General features: G+C 51.8%; 1 protein-coding gene across 1 annotated transcript; it reads right to left on the reverse strand.

Annotated features, from left to right (window-relative positions):
* Positions 1-1,312: 1,312 nt before the first annotated feature.
* Positions 1,313-11,504, reverse strand: LOC123838937 (keratin, type II cuticular Hb5-like). The gene is made up of 7 exons (XM_045868187.3): positions 11,016-11,504; positions 8,124-8,332; positions 6,672-6,732; positions 5,976-6,071; positions 5,137-5,301; positions 4,774-4,899; positions 1,313-1,537 (listed from the first exon to the last, which is right to left on the reverse strand). The coding sequence occupies exons 1-7, from the start codon at positions 11,436-11,438 to the stop codon at positions 1,313-1,315; spliced, it is 1,305 nt and encodes a 434-aa protein (XP_045724143.2). The 5' UTR covers positions 11,439-11,504.
* Between the last annotated feature and the right edge of the window lie 7,917 nt (positions 11,505-19,421).

Consider the following 19,421-nt stretch of genomic DNA (forward strand, 5'->3'; position numbering starts at 1 on the left):
ATGGTGGAGTTATTAATACGCTAATGATGATGATGATTACAATGAAAGTAAGTTTCACGGCGCAAATGCCCAGTGCCTCACTGAATGTAGATGAGCAGGTTGAGGCTAAGTGTACAAAGGAGGAGGTAGACTCTGGTGGCCTGAGGACATGGACAGAAAAGTTTACCTGCTTTGGTCAAGCACAGCACAAATCCAGCAGCATGGCCGGCTGCCGTGGGTGCCACAAACGTCAGATTTCTAAAGCTAACCTGGTTAATAAGGAGCCTCTCCACAGTACAGCCCTGCCTGGCCACCCTGGATAGACAGATTCTTACTCTGATTGTAACCTGCTCCTACTTGTGCTTACTATGCACATTAACTCACTTAATCCTTGCAATAGCTTAAAGTGGTGGGTTTTATGATTACCTGTTTTACAGATTAGGAGGCTGAGGCATAAGGCTTCAGAGTTGGAAGTGGTAGAGCTGGGATTTGAGCCCAGGTGGTTTGGCTCCCAGCCTGTGATCTTAACCTTTATATTCTACTCCCCCCAGTCTGGCCTGCTCCTCCGTGACGGAACCCAGCTAGGAGGCAGTAATGATGCGGCCACCTCTAGGCTAGGGGCCCCGCCACTACCCCAGGTATAAATCCACATTGCTCCTTCCCTTGCTGACTTCACTGCCCCGGTTCTTGGCTCAAACTGTCAGCACAGCCTGATGTCTCCTGTCCCTTTCCCACCCCCTCAGCTCTTCTACCTCCTCCTCTGAGAAGCCCCCAACAGCCTCCCTGGGACACTAACCCTGGTCACCTGGAGGATGGATTTATGTCCAGCCCTGTCTTTCCCTGCTAAGCAAGGACGCTGAGCTGCTCATCTCCATTTGCTGGTCCTGAACATGGAACTACGGGGCTCCTTGACTGTGCACTCCAAATCAAATGGCCTTTAACAAATCTTCTGAATGATTCCAGCTTTTGCAACCCATTGAGATGTGATTGCAGAAACATCCTTTCAGCCAACAGGGTAAAGCAGTTGTCTTGGAACAAGCTTGAGGTGCCGCCAGAGGGGCAGTGTAGGAGGGCAAGGATCACTGGAACCCTAACCAGGAGATTGGTGTAATGTAAGCATAGCCACTACCTAGCTGTGACCTTGAACAAGTTCCTTCCCCTCTCTAGGCCTCAGTTTCCCTGTCTGAAAATGGGGAAATGGTTGGACTCCATGATTTCTAGAGTCTTTCTGGAGTCCTTCCTGGTTTGAATGCTCTCTGCCTGGAGGATTATAGTCGAGCGAGGCAGTCTTCAAGCCCTGAGTGGGGATGTGAAATGACCCTGAGCCCCGTCCTCACCGGCTCTCCTCGCCCTCCAGCAGCCTGCGGTAAGTGGCGATCTCCACATCCAGGCCCAGCTTGGAGTTCATCACCTCCTGGTACTCCTTGAGCAGGCAGGCCATGTCCTGCTTGGCCTTCTGCAGGGCCTCCTCCAGCCCCGCCAGCTTGCACTTGGCATCACTGAGGGCCGCCTTGCCCTGCTGTTCCGCCTCTGCCACAGCACCCTCCAGCTTGTAGCGCTGTCAGGGAAGAGAGGAAGAAAGGAGTTTGAGGGGGGTGCAGGCTGTGGGAACGCTGGTGGGTCCCCCATGGCCTCGGTCAACCCCATTCAAAATGGTCAACTTGCAAATAAACTAAGCAGGGATATAATGGCCCTTTGGAGCTTTCTTCCTCCATTTTTGTACCACTTTATTGTAAAACCCAAGTGCCTGGTGAGCCGTTAGAGGAAGGGAATGTTAGCACTGGGACAGGGCTGGTAATAAGTAGTGATATTATCTTACGTTTGTTTACTGTTGTTAGTTTACAAGGCACTTTCACAGATGCTACCTTATTCGCCTCCGGTTACTCTCTGAGCTTGTGAGAACAGGCATGGTTATTCCCATTATGCAGATGAAGAAAATGAGACTCAGAGAAGCTGTGACTTGCCCTAAGCTACCAGTAATTAGTGACAAGCCCAGGTTTTCATAGGCCACTATAAGGGGTTCCATTCTCTGACCCACTGAGATCAGCATACTGGAAGGATTCCCTATGTAAACACCCAACATACTAACTGTAGCTCCTCCCTTCTGCCCCACTTAAAGCAGAAGGAACTCCTACAACTCAATAGCAAAAACAAAACCCTTAATAATCTGATTTTCAAAATGGGCTAAGAACTTAAAGAGACATTTCTCCGAAGAAGACATATAAATGGCCCACAGGTACATGCGAAGATACTCAGCATCACTCATCTCCAAGGAAATGAAAATCAACACCACAATGAGAATCACCTCACACCTGCCTGGTTGGCTATTATCAAAAAAAAACAAGCTAAGTGTTAGCGAGGATGTAGAAAATTGAACTGCTTGCAAACTGTTGGTGGGAATACAAAATGGTGCAGCTACTATGGAAAACAGTGTGGAGGGTCCTCAAAAAATTAAAAATAGAACTACCCTATGATCTGGCAATCCCACTTCTGAGTATTTATCCAAAAAAATTAAAATCAGGATCTCAAAGAGATATTAACACTCCCATGTTCATTGCAGCACTATTCACCACAGCCAAGACATGGAAACAACCTAAGTGTCTATCTACAGATGAACAGATAAAGAAAACGTGGTATAAACATACAATGGAATGCTATTCAGACTTTAAAAAAAAAAAAGGAAATTCTGCAATATACCACAACATGGATGAATCTTGAATACATTATGCTAAGTGTAATAAGCCAGATACAGAAAGACAAGCTACCTGAGTCCACTTATATGAAATACCTAAAATAGTCAAATTAAAAAAAATTTTAAATTAAAATAAAAGAGTCAAATTTATAGAATCAAACAGTGGGACACTGGCTGCCAGGGGCGGAAGGAGGGAAAATACAGAGTTACTAATCAATGGTCATAAAGTCTCAGTTAAGTAAGATGAATAAGCTCTAGAGACCCACTGTACCACACTGTCAACAATCATGTATTGTACCCTTAAAAAATGCATTATGAGGGTAGATCTCATATTAACAGTTCTTACCACAATGAAATAAATATTTTTAAAAGCGTATTAGCATGCAAGCGAGGATAACTTCCAATCTTCTCTAATTTCACTTCCAGGACCATTCCCATATTTTATCACCTCAGCTATGAATAGCAATGAATTAATTGCGATACATCTTACACAGTGTTTGAGAACCACGACACAGAAGGGAGAGGATAGAAATTGAGCCACAGGTATGTGAGAACTCAGGATTAGGACAGAGGTCATATCACAAACCAGTGGATAAGGAATGGATTACATGATGTATTTTCTTACTATCTGTAGAAACAAATTAGCTTAAACCTTACTCTTTGTATATACAAAAAATAAAGTTTAGACAGGTTAAAGACCTAAATGTGAAAGGTAAAACTATAAAACTAGTTGAAGACAAGAATGCAAAAGGATACCTCTATGACCTCAAACCTTCATAAGTATAAACCATTAAGGGAAGAGCTGATGGGTGTGGCCACACCCAGGTTAAAGATTTCTGTTCAGGAAAGCAAACAGACCAGTGGCAGCCTGAGAGGAGATGAACTACAACATGCAGAACTGACAAAGGATTACGATCTAGACAGAATGGACAAAGAACTGCTGCAAATAGTCGAGAAAAAAGACAGGAATCACAATACAAAAATGGGCAGATAGGAATAGGCAGTGCTTAGAATGGGAAATGCAGATGAGTAAGTAAGCCTATGAGGAGACATTCGACATCACTAGTTAACCAGAGAAATGAAAATTTAAAAAACAACTTGTTGCTAGTTCACACCTACTAAAGCCACACGTATCGGAGTCTGATAATAGTGAGTTTAAGCAGAAGCCCCCACCTGTCTACGGTGGGATTGTGTGCCGGCACAGAGTTCTGAGGGTTCTTACGGGAAGTAATTCAGTGAATATCCTACAACTCAACATTGCCACTTCTTGCTTTATACCTTCAAGACATCTCTCATGTAGATGTACATGGAAACACGTATACGTGTGTAAAAATATATAAAAAATGTTCATGATACAACTGGTTGTAGTAGCAAAGACTTGGAGGCAAACGGAGTAGCCATCCATAGGGGAATGGACAGGAAACTCTGGCTTATGAATAGTAATGCATTCAATAGCATAGAAAAGATGAAACAGATCATTTAGAGCAACCTGCATGGATTTCAAAGACTTTGAACTGGCTATGGGAAGAATCAGATGAGAGTTATGGCGTAATGTCATTATGTAAATTTAAAACACCAAGAAGTTTATATAAATTTATTTTAAAGGATACATATGTATGTATGTGTGTATGTAAATATATGTATGGCAGAGGGACGTATATTAGCTGCATGAGAATGAGTCTGGGGATGGAGGAGAACGGAATAAAGATGAAGGAAAGAACACGCTGAATTGCAGAGATGCGCAGACGGTGGTCGTGTGCACTTTGAATAGAGTGGCATGGGATCAGTTCAGGTCTGTGCACCTCAAGTCCAACCAGAGAGGCGGGGAGAGAGACAGCAGGACATAACCTGCCCTAGACCACGTTATCTAAGGTACGTTAGAAGGAGAGAAGCAGTGAAGGGATAGGAAGGGAAATAACAGCAGAATTCAGAGAAGGTAGACAGACCTATCCTCCCCCTAAAATGTTTTGTGCAAACTTCAGGTGCAGGTGGTTAAAATCTAAGCCTCTCCAAAGATAGCAGCTGCCCGTCCAGGTAGGAGGAGAGCAGGGAGCAGATCAGAAGCAGCAGGTACACCGGCTGAGGTCTCAGCGCCCCCTGACCTGCTGCTTGGCATTCTCCATTTCCGCCGTCAGCCTCTGGATCAGGCGGTTCAGCCCGTTGAGCTCATCCTTGGTTCTGCGGAGGTCCTCACCCTGCTGGCTCACTGTGGCTTTCATCTCCTCGCACTGTGGGTTGGGGGACCAACATTGAGAAACAGCCAGTGGTTGTGACATTGTTGGAGGGGGTGCTGGGTTGTCACTGGAGAGTCAGCCCACTGTTCTTCAGCCACGGTCCCACTTCCTACACCTGCTCTGCTTGGGCCTATGCGGTAGCCCCTCTCAGTGCATGGGCACCTGTCCCAGGGAAGCTCCGGGTTCCGGCTATGCTCCCTGCCCAATGGGCAGCCCGGCCCTCCAGTTCACCTTGGTTTGGTACCAGGATTCAGCCTCGGCCCGGCTGCGGCTGGCAACATCGTCATACTGAGCCTTGATCTCTGCCACAACCGAGTCCATGTTGAGTTCCCGGCTATTGTCCATCTTGACCACCACCGAGGTGTCCAAGATTTGTGACTGAAGAAGGTAGATTTCCTGTAGGAGACAGCAACCAGTGCCCTCAGCTCCAAATCCCTCTCTGATTCCCATTGCTATAGGTAAAAAACAGTCCCCACCTGTAGCTTCAGGAAATAAACTGCAAAATTTCAGAGGGGAATTTTAAGAGAAAAGGGCTGGAATTTGGACCATGGCCTCAAGGCAGTGAGTAAGGTGGAATTCCATTAAAGCCTGGATCAACAGAGGCAGATTTCTAGGGATAGAGACAAAGGGGATCACTCCACCTGGGGCCCCAACAATCCAGATCAGCTCTAGCTATCTGTATAAATGTAATCAACCAGATAATGTACAGATTCAGATTCCTGGCTTTTCTAATTAAGTTTTCACACTACCGGAATTAATAAGATATTATTATCTCTATATATCCATACCTATATTCTCAAATCTCCACTTCATGTTGTCCTGTGTAGACAGGCAATGAATCCTAGTCTTTCAAATCATTTTAAAGGAAGGACATCACCCATTTCCATTTTGCAAGGAGGCCTGAGCAAGAGAAAATCTCCTCTGGTCACAGAAGGAGAGGTGTTTAGGCCCTAGAAGAGTTAGGGATGGACAACCCTCTCTAGAGCCAAGGGCCCAAGACAAGCCACAACCCAAAAAGCCTCCACCCTCTCCTCCCTCACTTGCTCTTCTGGAGATGGGAAGAAACTCACCTCCTCGTAGAGGGCCTGCAGGAAACCCATCTCCTCCCTCAGCGCCTCCACATTCGCCTCCAAGTCAGCCTTGCGCAGGTAGGCACAGTCTATGTCCTGGTGAACACACACGAGGAAAGGATAACAGGGTCACTCTGTGCCCCTGGACCTCTGCACTCTATAGGGGGCCCCAAGGCCATGTTCTGGCCCACTCTTCTCTATGACAGAAACATCCGTGGGACCACCTAGGAATAGGGAGTGAAGAGAAGTCTGACCCCTTACAGACTTTCTTCTGATTCCTCCAGAATTGGAGATCTTTCTGAAGTGGGTGGCCTAAAATCACAGCCTGAAATGGCAGACTGCTACCCCTGAGCCAGACTGGCCCATGGAGCGTGACCATGTGGTGGCCACAGAGCCATGAGCGCACGCCCCAGCAGGTCGTCCTTGGCACACAGGTCAGGCACCACCCAAGTAGCTGACTCTCAGGCGTGAGACCTCATGGTGCTGCTGTCTGGCTCTCTGTAGACTCCCTGCTTAACTCCCGTGGCCACTTGTAAATCAATGTCACTCTCATAGGGACATTGCTGACTAACTGGCCTCCATCTGTCAGTGGACTCGAGTGCCTGGCCACCACGACTAGACTGACACATCTTGGCGAGTCTCAGAGGCCCCCAGCATCCAAGATTTCATTCCTCCCATGTGGGAAGAGTCACTCACCTTCTTCAGCACCACAAACTCATTCTCAGCTGTGGTCCTGAGGGCCACCTCCTCTTCATACCTGAGGAGAGACACACAGGTGGAGAGGCCCTTGAGAAGGGGGCTTTGGACCGGCCAGAGAGCCCTAGGTTTTCTACACAATTTGGTTCTATCCTTCACTTGCTGCGTGCCTTGGGAGAAGAGGCTTGGCCTCTTTGGACTTCTATTTTTCAGTCCCAAAGAACCCACCAAAAGGACACTGGTCATGGAGATCAAGTCCCTGGTTTCTGATCTAAGCTTGAACTAAAGTTGCTGCAAAACTCAGGCAAGTCATTGAATCTCTCTGCATCTTGGGTTAAATTGCCTGGTGTGCAGGAAGTTTCTCTGGACATATTTGTGGGATGAATGAAAGACAGACACTCCACGGAGCGGGGGGTGTCTTTCAACCCGAAAATTGTACAAAACATAAAGCTCCATGAAGCCATCCCCGTGACGTTCTCTTCCCCTCCCCCAACATCCAAAGACTTGACATCCTGGAAGCACCCACTGTGCCCAGACTGCTGGGGAACATTTCCACCCCCCTCCTCAACAACCCTGCACATTTTCTTACTCCCGCGCATGAGGTCATTCCTGCAGCGGCCCTGCCCATCCAGCGGGAGAACCAGAGTTCTCACAGCACACTTCCCACAACTTTTTAATGACAGAGTAATTTGGGCTGCTATAAACCCTGAGCTGTGTAATTACTGGCCCTCACACCTCCTACACTGGGAGACAGACCTTGCCACCTGCAAACAGAATTGTGTCGGCATTTGCATCCCCTCAAGGAAAGCGTAAGCCCATCGCTGGGCCCATCTGGATGGGAAAACCTGATCTTCCAAGATCAGAACTCCAGTTATTTCCAGTTAGTATTACCAGGACTGATTATGTCAGAATCGCCCTTCTCTCTGTCCATATCTACCAGGTAAAGAGGAGCAAATTAGCAGTGACCTGGTGAGTTTAAACTAGGTAATGGCCAAACCAAACAAGTCAGGTTAAAACCAAAGATTTACATGGGCCTTTGAATTGCAGTACCTTGCAGAACAAGAGCCTGGCGATTTATCTACAGAGTAAATAAAAGAATTATCCGAACTCATCAGATACCTTGAATGGCATCAGCCGGATCACCTTCGAGATATCTCCCCAGGGACCTTTCCTTTCCGCCCATCCTAGCGCTGACTGCTCCCAAGTTCTTCCCTCCAGCCCAGTGATCTCTACCCTCCTGTTTCATCATTCCTCTCTCTCGATCTCCCCAGGATGCGGCGCACAAGAGCTGGGAGCCGAGACCAGATGGAGCAGGCTGAGAAAACAGAACTACCTGAGCAGTAGCCTGGAATGACCCTGACCTTCAGTGATCTCTGCCTCCTGGAGAGTTGGATGGACCCAGCCAAGACCTGCCCCACACCCATAACTACCCCCTGGCCAGGCCGCACTCACTTCTTCTTGTAGCCCTCCAGCACCTCCTGCACGTGGTTGAGCTCCGAGGCCAGCCTCCCGCTGTCGGCCTCCACGCACTTGGCCTCCCACCTCAGCGTCTCAAGGTAGCCTTGGAATAGGGGCTCCAGGTTGCTCTCGCAGCACTTGCAGTTCTGGTAGAACTGCCACTTGGTCTCCAACAGCTTGTTCTGCTGTTCCAGGAAGCGCACCTGCCGCCCAGAGGGGAGGAAAAAGACTCAGGAGGAGCCCAGAGAGGTGCACAGGATCCCAGAGCCTTCTCTGCCCTTGGGGAGGGCCCCTGGCCTGCAGCAGCTTGACCTCCCCCCAAAGGCCAAATCATTTGGCAAAGCCTGAAAGTGCAGGTCACAAATGTTCCCCCAGTCGTGTTCCCTCACCCTATCCCCACCTTCCCGTAGAGCACACTATTTGTGATGTGTTTATTCTGCAGGAATGAAATAACATCTATCCTACAAAAACACCCCAGGCCATGGGGGGGTGCAAAAGTGGCCCCCCAAAGATGGTCACATCCTAATCCTTGGAACCTGGGAATAGGTTACGTTACATGGCAAAAGGGACCCTGCAGGTGGAATTTAGCTCATGGTGCTGAAGACCAGGAGATCTGGAATTATCCAGATGGCCCCAAGGGATCAAATGGGCCCTTGAAAGTGGATGAGGAAGGCAGAAGAGCGGAGAGGGGCACAGAAGGAGGAGGTAGAGGAGAAACTCAGAACCTGACATGGTCTCTACCACGATCACCGGCTTTGGAGGTGGAGGGAGAAAGGGCCTGAGTCTAGGAATGCCAGTAGCCTCTAGAAACTGAGAACAAGCTCCGGCAGCAAGCCAGCAAGGGAAGAGGGACCTCAGTCCTACAATCCCACGGAACTCAATTCTGCCAAAAGCCTGCATGTCCCTGAAAACAGGCCTCCCCTAGGGCGGACACCTTGATGTTGGCCTCATGAGATAATAAATTTGTGTTGTTTTAAGCCACTCAGCTTTGGGCATTTTTATGGCAGTGATTTAAAAATGCACCCACCATGCTCTCCCTCCCTCTGATCCTGGGGCATGAGAGCCCAGCTCGGGGGCCCTGAACCGGGAGTTAGGAGACCTCCCACTGCCTGACCCTGCCACTAACCAGGCCCCAGTGCCTCCTTCTCTCTGAGCCTCACGATAAACTGATCCAGCAGCAGAATCTCAGCAAGTGTACATGGGCAGGCCCCAGGCTCTTTCTACCCAGCGGGCAGGTTTTATTTGGCCAGCAAACTGTTTTACAGAAATCAAATTCATTGCCAACATTTAGTAATTGAGTAATTTCAGGCAAGAATCTGGATCTCCGTGACCTTGACAAACCAGAGGCTCAGGCAGTGCCGGGCCTGGGTCTGGTGGTGAATCACAGCAGCTGCCCCTCCAGCAGGCATGCGTCTCAGCTTGGCTTCATTCGGGTCCTGCCAGGCCCCATGCCCTTGTGAGCCCTGCACTAGGTGATCTCCTCCCAAGCCCTAACCTTCTGGGAGCACAAGCCTGGTAGAAAGCAGCCCTCAATTGCCCACCATTGTGGGAAAAGAAACCAAACCCTAATTAACCAAAGGCATCTGCCCTGGGTGGCCCCATGCAGGCCCACTCTTGGGCTTGCCCACTAGGCCGGCTTAAACCCATCTGGCCAATACACTTTGCACACCCAGAGTGTGATTCCGAGGAGGTGAGGGTGCTGCCGGCCACCTCAGGGGAGAGAAAGCCAGCCTGGGGCGGCAGTCTGAGTCTTTCTCCTCAGACCGGAACCGACTGCTCACAACAGAGGCTGCATAGCTGGGTGCTGCCCAGAAGGCTGCGTGCAAAGGTCCTTGCACGCTCAGGGCCCTCACTGTGCTTTCGAGCAAATTAGACAAAGGGACCACTCCAGGCAGACGCAAGCTCCTGCTGGGGCGCACAGCCGGGTGAACAGAGCATGGGCTGGATTTCAAACACACCCCACACACACACTTGGTGCATGTCCTTGTGAAATTAACAGCTTGCACGATGTGCTGATGGCAGGGAAGAGCCAGCAGCATGTTAAGAATAGATGTATGGCACCATCGCTCTTGCAGAGATGCTTATTCCTGATGGTGGCATTTGTCTGAGAGCAAAGCTCCCATGCACCGTCACCCTGTGTGCATCCAAAGTCCCTGGGTGTAGATATGCACACCATTCTGCCCTGGAGATGAGCCTTTCCTCCCCTGGACTTCAGTGGCTGTCCTCCCTCAGAGAGGCTCTCAGGGGGCACCACTGAGTCAGAGAAAACCAGAGCTCTGCGTCCAACCAGAAGGTGGGCTCAGAGACTGCAACATCAGCAAAGTACAATTCAACAGCCCCTCTTGGGCTTTCCCCTGGAGTTTCTCGAGTCACTGTCTTTAATCTGTGTCAGTATTGGGTGGGGAGGGCGCCCCCAGCGGAAGTCCCGGGAACTCACACTCTGTCCCCAGCGGAAGGAGCAGGAGAGGAGCTTCTGGCCCCTCCTCATCCTGGTTCCCCTCTCCACCCTGGGGATGGTGGCATCTCCTCTAGGAGTGGGGTCAGACACCAGCCTAGCAGACATGCCCATTCCCCTGTCCCTGCCACTGTGTGGTGGCTGAGATCCAGAAGATGGGGCCATGGACACGCTCTCAGCTCTTGCTGGGCAGGGAAGAAGCAGCAATCAACGCCCTGTTCTGTCTGGTGGCTTCACACCCATTACTGATTGCATTTGATTCTGCTGGTAACACCTGAAAACCAAGAGCCCAATTCAGTCATGTTCTCAAGGCCACGTGCTGATGAGTAGCAGACCTGGGACTCAGAGAACGTGAACCCAGCTCGTCACTGGTTTCCAAGTCCCTTGCCCGTTCCTGTGCCACAGCCCCAGGGAGCAGCCCGCAGACCCACCTTGTCGATGAAGGCAGCGAACTTATTGTTCAGGCACTTGATCTGCTCCTTCTCCTCGTGCTTCACGCACTGCGCATTGGGGTCGATCTCCAGGTTGAGGGGCGTGAGGAGGCTCTCGTTGACCGACACACTGGTGATGCAGGGCGGGCTGGGCCCGCAGAGGCCCCCTACCCGGTAGCCGAAGCTGCCCCCGCTGCGCAGGGGCCATCCACAGCTCACCGCCGTGCGTGGGGACCCCACGGCATACAGGCTTTGGCTGCCGAAGCCCCCAAGGCGCCTGTAGCCAGGCCCCCCAGGAGTGCCCCTGCGGGAGCTCAGGGCACCAGCGCAGCTGCGGGCTGAGGGCTTGGGCAGGACCGCAGAGCAGGAGCTGAAGTTCCTGACCCTGACGCCGGAGCCGAAGCGGTAGGAACGGCTCGCCATGTCTTGGCCGTGCAGGGCAGCGCGGGCAAGGTGGAGAGGCCCGAAGCGTGCAGGTCTCAAGCTGGAGACCTGTAAGTGCCCCTGCCTTTTATGGGGCAGATGACAGGCCTCCCAACAACATAAAAGGCAGGGGAAAGTTATTAATGCCATTTATGAGCGTGGGAATCTCCCACTAGGCAGACCGAGAAGCAAAGCTGAAACTTGTCTCCTTTAATAAGCATGTGGAAGAGACCCCGCGTCACAATAAACCTGTCCCCTGGTGCCTTTTCGGTCCCACAGGCCTAGACAAGGCTCTTCAGCCCCTAATTCACCTCCCACCCTGTGAGTCCACCTGCCATCATTATCCCACACGGGCAAGTGGGGGCTTGGGCCGGCCCATCCCTGAGATGCCAAGGGTCCCATGTCCCATAAGGTCGACAGGCCCAACCTCCCAGGCAGATTACACGTTTCCCTCCGTGAGGCCGCAAGGATGCCTGGCTCATCTTTCCAGGGTGAGCACGTGCAGAGTGAACTCTTCCAGCCTCCCCTGTTACTGCGTCTCCTACATTCTGTCTCAGAGTCGAGTCACTGGGGATGGTACAGACCCCTTGGTGCAGAAAGCATGCCTTATCTACTTTCGTAGCCTTCACAGCAACCAACACATATTAGGTCTGCAGGAAGCATTGCTGGAATTGAACAGACTGGGCACAGGAAGGAAGGGTCAGTATCTGGAGAGCGTCTTCATCTAGGCCACAAATACTGATTGACCCCTCCACTGTGCGCCAGACCCAGGAGCTGTCCCCCCGAGGAGGTGCCTTCATTCACAGGCAAGTGCTGAGGTCCTACCGGAACAAGGCCCTAATCTAGATGCCGAGGGAAACAGAGCTGGGCAGAGCTTGCCCTTGAAGAACCTGGGTCCCCTGGGGACACCAGACAGGGGCAGGAAAGATCCATGGCAAGAGAGAGAAAGACGACTGATCAGGTAAAGGGGATGTTCTTGGCTTTCCCAGGAGGGCCACTCATGGCAGGTGGAATGTTGCAAAGGAGGTGAGACCTGAGGCAGGGCCTAGAAGATGACAGGACGTGGCAGAGAGAATAGAAGCGGGGGTACCAGGAGAGCCAGTGAGCAGGCCTGGAAGCCAGAGAGATTGCCTGGTTCCTGAGATCCTCTGCCAAACCAAGCTCTCGGCCAGGGCGCCTCACCCTCAGCCTCCCACCCTGATGTCACACCCCAGAAGGGCAGGATGGAGATGGGCCCCGGGGGGGAAAACCACTGCCTGCAGCCCCGACTATAATGATGCCTAAGCCTCCAGCAATCCAGTCCTCTGAGTAGAGCTGTCATTACAGAGAATCTCTGCCTATGAAGACAAGAACCAGGAATGGTCTTCCAGAAGTCCCTCTTGGGGGAACAGGCTTGGGGAGGGGGCATAAGAAAGAGCCACACAGAACAAGAGAGAATGGGGAGGGTCTTTCTGCTCGCTCTCTCTCTCTCTCATGCACGCACGCACACCTCACAGCAGGAGGACACAGAGGACAGAATCGCACTCTATGTGGGGAGCACAAAGATGGATGCAGAGGGAGCAGGACCCGCCCCAGGAGCACCAGTCTGAGAAGAGGCCCCTGTTCCCGCACCTGGAGGACAGAGCTCCGAGGCTGAACCAAGTCACAGGATGGGCTGGGGAGACACCCCATCAACTGACTCCCTGCAGGGCCAACTTGCCCCAGCCTTTTGCTCCTGTGGCCAGAGAAGCACAGATCCCACACTAACCCTAACTGGCAGGAAGGGGAGTTGGGTGAAGCTGAGAGAGCCCCTCCATGGTGGGCAGGCAGAAAAAGAGAAGCAAAACAGAAACCGGAACTCAAAACCGATGCTCTGGAAGGGCCTGCCTCATGCTGGGCTCTATTTTTTTCTTTTTCTTCATTCAACAGGTACTTACTGAGTACTTACTATGTGCAGGGTGCCCTTCCATGAGCTTGGGATACATCAGGAAATAAGACACACAGAGGTGGAATGGGCTCCCATTCCAGTGGGCGAGATCGACAATAAACTTAGGAAATGAGTTGATTATATATTTGATGGTGATACGTGTGTTAAGAAGAAGAAATAGAACAAGGAAGGGGGACTCAGGAGAAGTGGGAGGAAGATGGGGTCCAATTTTAAACAGGGTGGTCTGCATCGGCTGCCCCGAGAAGGGGACGTGGAGCAAAGGTTTTGAGGAGGTAAGGGAATGAGTCAGTGCACAAGCCTGAGGTGGGGACAGGTCGGGTCAGAGTGAGGAGGCCCGTGTGGTTTGAGCAGAGAGAGTGAGAGGGGGCCCCAAGTATGGTGAGCTCAGGGGGATACAGAGAGGGAGGGGAGAGCACCAGTGGTCCCTGTGGGACCCAGCCTGTTCCTCACTGTGCCCTACTGCTTACCTGTGTGTGCCTGAGCTGCTTCCGGTCCCAAACGTTGCATGGGGAAAATAAAAGCAAACCTACTTCAGTGCCTTTGGAATTGAAATTATGTGACCCCCCTCCACACCGGGTCACTCCAGAGCCTGCAGGAACTCATGGCAGAAGGCTTCCCCACTGTCCAGGACGGGCAGCATCTCTGGTGACCCAGGCATGGTGTCACCTCCAGAGCGGTTCCTGCTGCCTTCTCTAAGGGTCTCACACGGATATTCCCCAAGACGGAGAACTGGGTTAGGCTCGTTCATCAGCACCCCATTCAGAGCACCCCTGTTGGGCAGGTTCTCATCAAGGCTGCCTTGCTCCCCAATATCCGGACTGGCCCTGGGTACCTTTGGCTCAAATATAAATGTCTGGCCTAATCTCGCTAATCTTGTGGCCAGGGTCACAGGGCACAAAGACAAGCACCTGGGACCTCTTACCCTGGAAGGGCCTACGTTCTGGGCAGGCAGAACTTGCAGGCTTACTAACTGCATCCCTGTATTCTGGTATCATAAAGAATGCTAACGGTGTGAAAAGAGAACAATGTAATGGCTCTAGGTAGACGGGGGCATCGAGCGGGCTGGGGGAGCTGATAGGGAAGAGGACTTTATCACTGACATTGTTTAGAACTGCTCCTGCTAGGTGATCATAAAAACAAGCCGATTTTTAGTCAGTTTTATTGTTGTTTTTAAATTCTCTACCAAAAAAAGGCACCCCTATGGCCTCCACCCAGGGCGGACCCGTCCCACTGTACCCCCACCCCTTCCCATACATCAATGAATGGCTCAAATACAGCCGAAGGTTATTCCCTGCTCATGGAACACTGCTGAGGGTGCAGATTAGTTACTCAGGGACCAAGGTTCCGATAAATGCTCTGATCCCCTACCCCGCTTAGCATATGTAGAGCTAGCCTCTAGGATGCTAGATGAATCACCAAAGGAAAACTGGGGATCTCTTGTTATGGGGCCTGGAGAGTGGGGGGGGTGTACTACATGGTCTTTCTGGTTTGGGTCCAGCTTAAGGACACTGGTTTTTCTTACTGATATCACCAACATTATGAGGGTGTCCAAAAAAAATCCAGAAGGGAGGATCTCGGCTTGAATCTTCTGCTATGCCCAGCTCCTGAAGGAGAGTTGGCAGTTCCTGGTCAGATTCTTCAGCTGGAAAACCACCAGTGCTGGGCGTGTAGGGAGACCCCTGGAAACAGAACACAGCTATAGAGGGAACGCTGCTCACAGCCAGCCCAGGCTGCCCTGCCTCCATCCGTCTTTGGCCGCAAGCCTTTCCCGAGCACCTGTATGCATCTGGCAAGGGTATCATAACCATACTAACTGATGCTCTAGGGACTAGGGGGTGGGGGAGCAAGGTGGCCACTGAATACCCATCTCTCCCTCCCCCACCTCGCCCCATCTGTGAGTCCGTGGCCCAGCACATCTGCTCATCCATTCGTTCAGCAATTGCTTATCAAGCGCCGGAGGGTCATGCATTGCGCTAGATGCTGGTGACACCGAGCTGGGCAAAAGCCAGGCCCTGCCCTCCAGTGGCTCACAGCCTACTGGTCACAGTGGGAAACCCAACATCTATGGAACAGTGTGGTGACAGACGTGTGCAAAGATGCCAAACTCCTTTTAAAGGAAATGGCCCCTGAACCAAGTCTGGAGGTGCCCCAAAGCAGGGGACAGTGTGTGCAAAGGTATGGAGGGACACCCAGCTGACTGAGTATGGCTGGAGGGCAGGGCCTCCCCTGCGGAGTGATGAGGAAGGAGGCAGGAAGGAGCACGGGCAGGGCCCAGGAGTTTCCCCTCATCCTGTCAGCAGCAGAGAGTTTCATCTGTCTTAGAGGGGCAGGCAGGTAGGGTTACTCGGTGATGGATGGATGGGTGGGAGGAAGTTGACTGGATGTACAATTGGATCAATTAAGAAGCAGGGCGAAGAACAGATTGTGAGAACATGATAAAAGGCAGCAAATCCAGCTGGCAAACTATCACGTGAAACAAGATGAGAAATCATACGGCCTGAGCTAAGACCGTGTTGGAGGGGATGGAGAAGAAATGGAAGGACCACGAGGTGTCAGCAGGGCTTGGCAGTTGGTTGGATGTGGGATAAGCAAAACACAAGATGGAATAGCCAAGGGCAAGGCAACTGCCCTTCCTTGAGCCCTACCACCCCCCACTCAGCCCTGTATCAAGACGCCCAATCACAGACCTGCCTGAGCGTGCGGAGAAAATTAACTGAGACAGTCGCGCAGAGCACTTAGCACACTGAACACTCAGCCAGTGGTCACTCTTGCTCTTCATCCCCCTTGGGGTCCCAAGCCAGTGTGTACTAGAAAATAGCACAGCCCATGGGGCCCGTCAGCGTGGGGACAGACTGTCCTGCATGTCACACTGTGTCCGCTGGCCAGCACAAACTTGGAGTCGTTGTGCAGGTCACATTAAATATGGGTGTGAATCCACATCGCGCTCCGTGAAGCGCTACCCCAAGGGTGCGGTCGCTATCCAGCGGGCAGCTGTGAACCTGAGACAGGGACATATCAAGGACAGAGGGCCAGCCTCACGGCCAGGAGGGGGCTTCCCCTTGAGCTGGCCGTGGGGCACGAGGATAGGAGGGGCTGTTCCTATAACCCTGAGCCCCTGAGTCAGCTTCACATCACGTTTGATGCACTTTTACTGCAGCAGGAATGTCAGTAACAGTCTCGAGAAATATTTCCGTATACGCAGAAGTTTGGGGTCAAACTTCAAGTATTTAAAAATTTTTTTTAAGATTTTATTTATTTATTTATTTATTTGAAAGAGAGAGACAGCGAGAGAGGGAACACAAGCAGGGGAAGTGGGAGAGGGAGAAGCAGGCTTCCCGCAGAGCAGGGAGCCCGATGTGGGGCTCGATCCCAGGACCCCGGGATCATGACCTGAGCCAAAGGCAGACGCTTAATGACTGAGCCACCCAGGTGCCCCTCAAGTATTTAAAATTTTACTAAGAGTAACACCTCTTTCCCTCCTGATTCCAGATCAGCAGAAGTTTCCTGCCCCTGGATTAGATCCCTGCTTCTAAGATGCTCTCAGACTAAGTGAGGGAAGAGGACAGACAGCCCAGTGTAGAATAAGAACCTGGAACAGGACAAGAAGGGCAGGGATGTGGTTATACCCAGGCGGGGGGGGAGGCAGGAGCAGGATTTCTGGGGCGTGAGGTCATCAGAAGAGCATGTGCATCATCAAGGAAGATGGGAGGGGGATTTGGGGAGAACAGATTTGGGTCTCCTGCATCTAACAGGGGAGGGAGACACCAGCTCTTCTGATTTCCAGGGTGAAGTAGCCTCTAAAAAGCTATGAGGCAGATGTACAATAAACTAAGATATTCATTGTGGTGAATGGAAATCCAGCGGATTTTTCCGGTGGTCCCAGAATGGCAGCCAAGTCCCAAAGCTAAGCACAAAAGGGCATCAGTCCTCCAAGTTCTAAGAAGTTACACACTGGACCCGGCCACCACCTCGCTTGGTCACCAGCTTTGGTGGGAGGGGCACTGAGATGGAAGGGTCTGCCTTGCCAGCATCCAGCAGCAGGGAAGACAACATGTGGCCAAACGTCACAAGACAGCACCATGTGGGGGGGACATTGCAGGAACCAACCCTTGAACAAATGGGCACGCCAAGCCACCACCCCCATGGTGGCCATGGAGCTCCCCGCCCCCACCAGCTGTCACCTAGGCAGAGCCCTGTTTGATGGTGCCCCCTCTGACACAACACATGTTGGAAATCTCCAAAAAGAAGGAGATGATGAAAAGACCATGCCCCACGAACCAAGCCATGAGAGCCATATACACGCGATCCAGGGCTGGGGGCAGGTGGTTTAGGGGCGGAGAGAGAGAGAAGAGGTTTGAGCAGACTTTAAAACTGAAATTGTATCGTGAATTCAGAATGTCTTCACTTCTGGAATAAGATGATTCTAATAATCAGAAGTGGTTGTAAACTATGAAAAATGTAGCCAAGATGTCCATTCCAGTAACTGCAGCTGGGTCATAAACCACCCTGAAACTTAGCAGCTTTAAAAATGCAAGAATCTGCAGTCCGGGCAGTGCTCCACAGGGACGGCTCATTTTTCTGTCCCAAGGAGCTCCTGAACTGTCAGGCGTCACCTATAGACACACGGTGTCCAGAGCAGTGGCCGCTCCAGCCCTCTGCAGCTCAGGTCGCCTAAGCGGGAGACGGAGCAGTCTGAGCCCCCTCACCGCTTCCAGAGCCCCCTCACAGTGCTGGCCAAGACACACCCGGGGGTGTTAGGGCTGCCGGGGTTCTGAGACCCAGCCCTGTGAGGGGTCTTGAAGGAGAGGAGGTTGTCTGTCTTGGAGTGGTGGGAAGAGCGAAGGGCACGTGTGAAGCAGCTGTACCCACAGGCACCAAGTAAGGCTGCCAGGGGACAGGGCTGATGTCACGGGGTGCCCAAAGACAGCAGTCAGTGACGGGGGACTCAGCTTTGGACTCTATTTAAGGGCCATTTCCAGGGCTTCCCAAGGCCGTCCACGGGACAGGGAGGCAGCTACCTGCCTGGAGGGTGCAGTGGGACAGAGTGCCCTCCAGAATCCTCCAACTCAGGCAGCTCAGAAGCCTTGCCAGAGAGGGACTTTCAGGGGACAGACAGGAAGAAAACTTGGCCCACAAACACTTATAATTACCCCTTTCCTGTCTTCTTCCAGGGGATCACCCAGCAGCATCACAACTGCATGACGTGCAACCCGCTTCACAAACCGAAGCCCTGAGCTCTGAGGCTCAGAGAAGCCCGTGGGGCTGTGTGAGTCACCCCTCTGCTGCAGAGGCGCCTCAGAAAAGACACCCCCAGACTGCTAGAACTGCCACGCTGTTCCACTGGAGGGCACCCGAGCCTGGCTGCAGAAAGCACCTCAAGCCACCATGTGGAAAGCCCTTTTCCTCCAGGAAGCCTTCCCAGGTTGATTGACACAAAGTGTGGCTTCGCTGGCTCTTCCCTGCCTGGATTTTTCACTCTCCCAGCAGCTTCCCTGCGAGTGCTTAGCTCACCATGCTGTACCCTCCCTGGGCGGCCAGCAGCCACCACCCACCGCGTGTTAACTTCCTAACAGATCTGGGTACCAGGCTTCCCTCCTGCAATTTATCGTATGCCTTGACAGTCTTAGCTCCCTAAAAATCTGCTTCCAAGACACCTCTACCCGGTCACTCACACAGCCCCACGGGCTTCTCTGAGCCTCAGAGCTCAGGGCTTCGGTTTGTGAAGCGGGTTGCACGTCATGCAGTTGTGATGCCGCTGGGTGATCCCCTGGAAGAAGACAGGAAAGGGGTAATTATAAGTGTTTGTGGGCCAAGTTTTCTTCCTGTCTGTCTCCTGAAAGTCCCTCTCTGGCAAGGCATCTGAGCTGCCTGAGTTGGAGCATCTGAAGGCTCCTCAGCCCCGCCCCAGCGGGCCCAGCGAAGCCCCTATAGCTCATCTCCTAGGCCCTTCCCACTTTGTTTATTGTATCTTCCGTTTTTCTTTTCCACCTCTTGGGCAGAGAGGTGAGTCTGTCACATGCTCCAGTTCTTGGCACAGTGTCCTCAGGAGCCCATAG

This window comes from Mirounga angustirostris, unplaced genomic scaffold (assembly GCF_029215605.1).
Source record: "Mirounga angustirostris isolate CCGP_5_RB_7025 unplaced genomic scaffold, mMirAng1.0.hap1 SCAF_5, whole genome shotgun sequence".
NCBI classification, from domain to species: Eukaryota; Metazoa; Chordata; class Mammalia; order Carnivora; family Phocidae; genus Mirounga; species Mirounga angustirostris.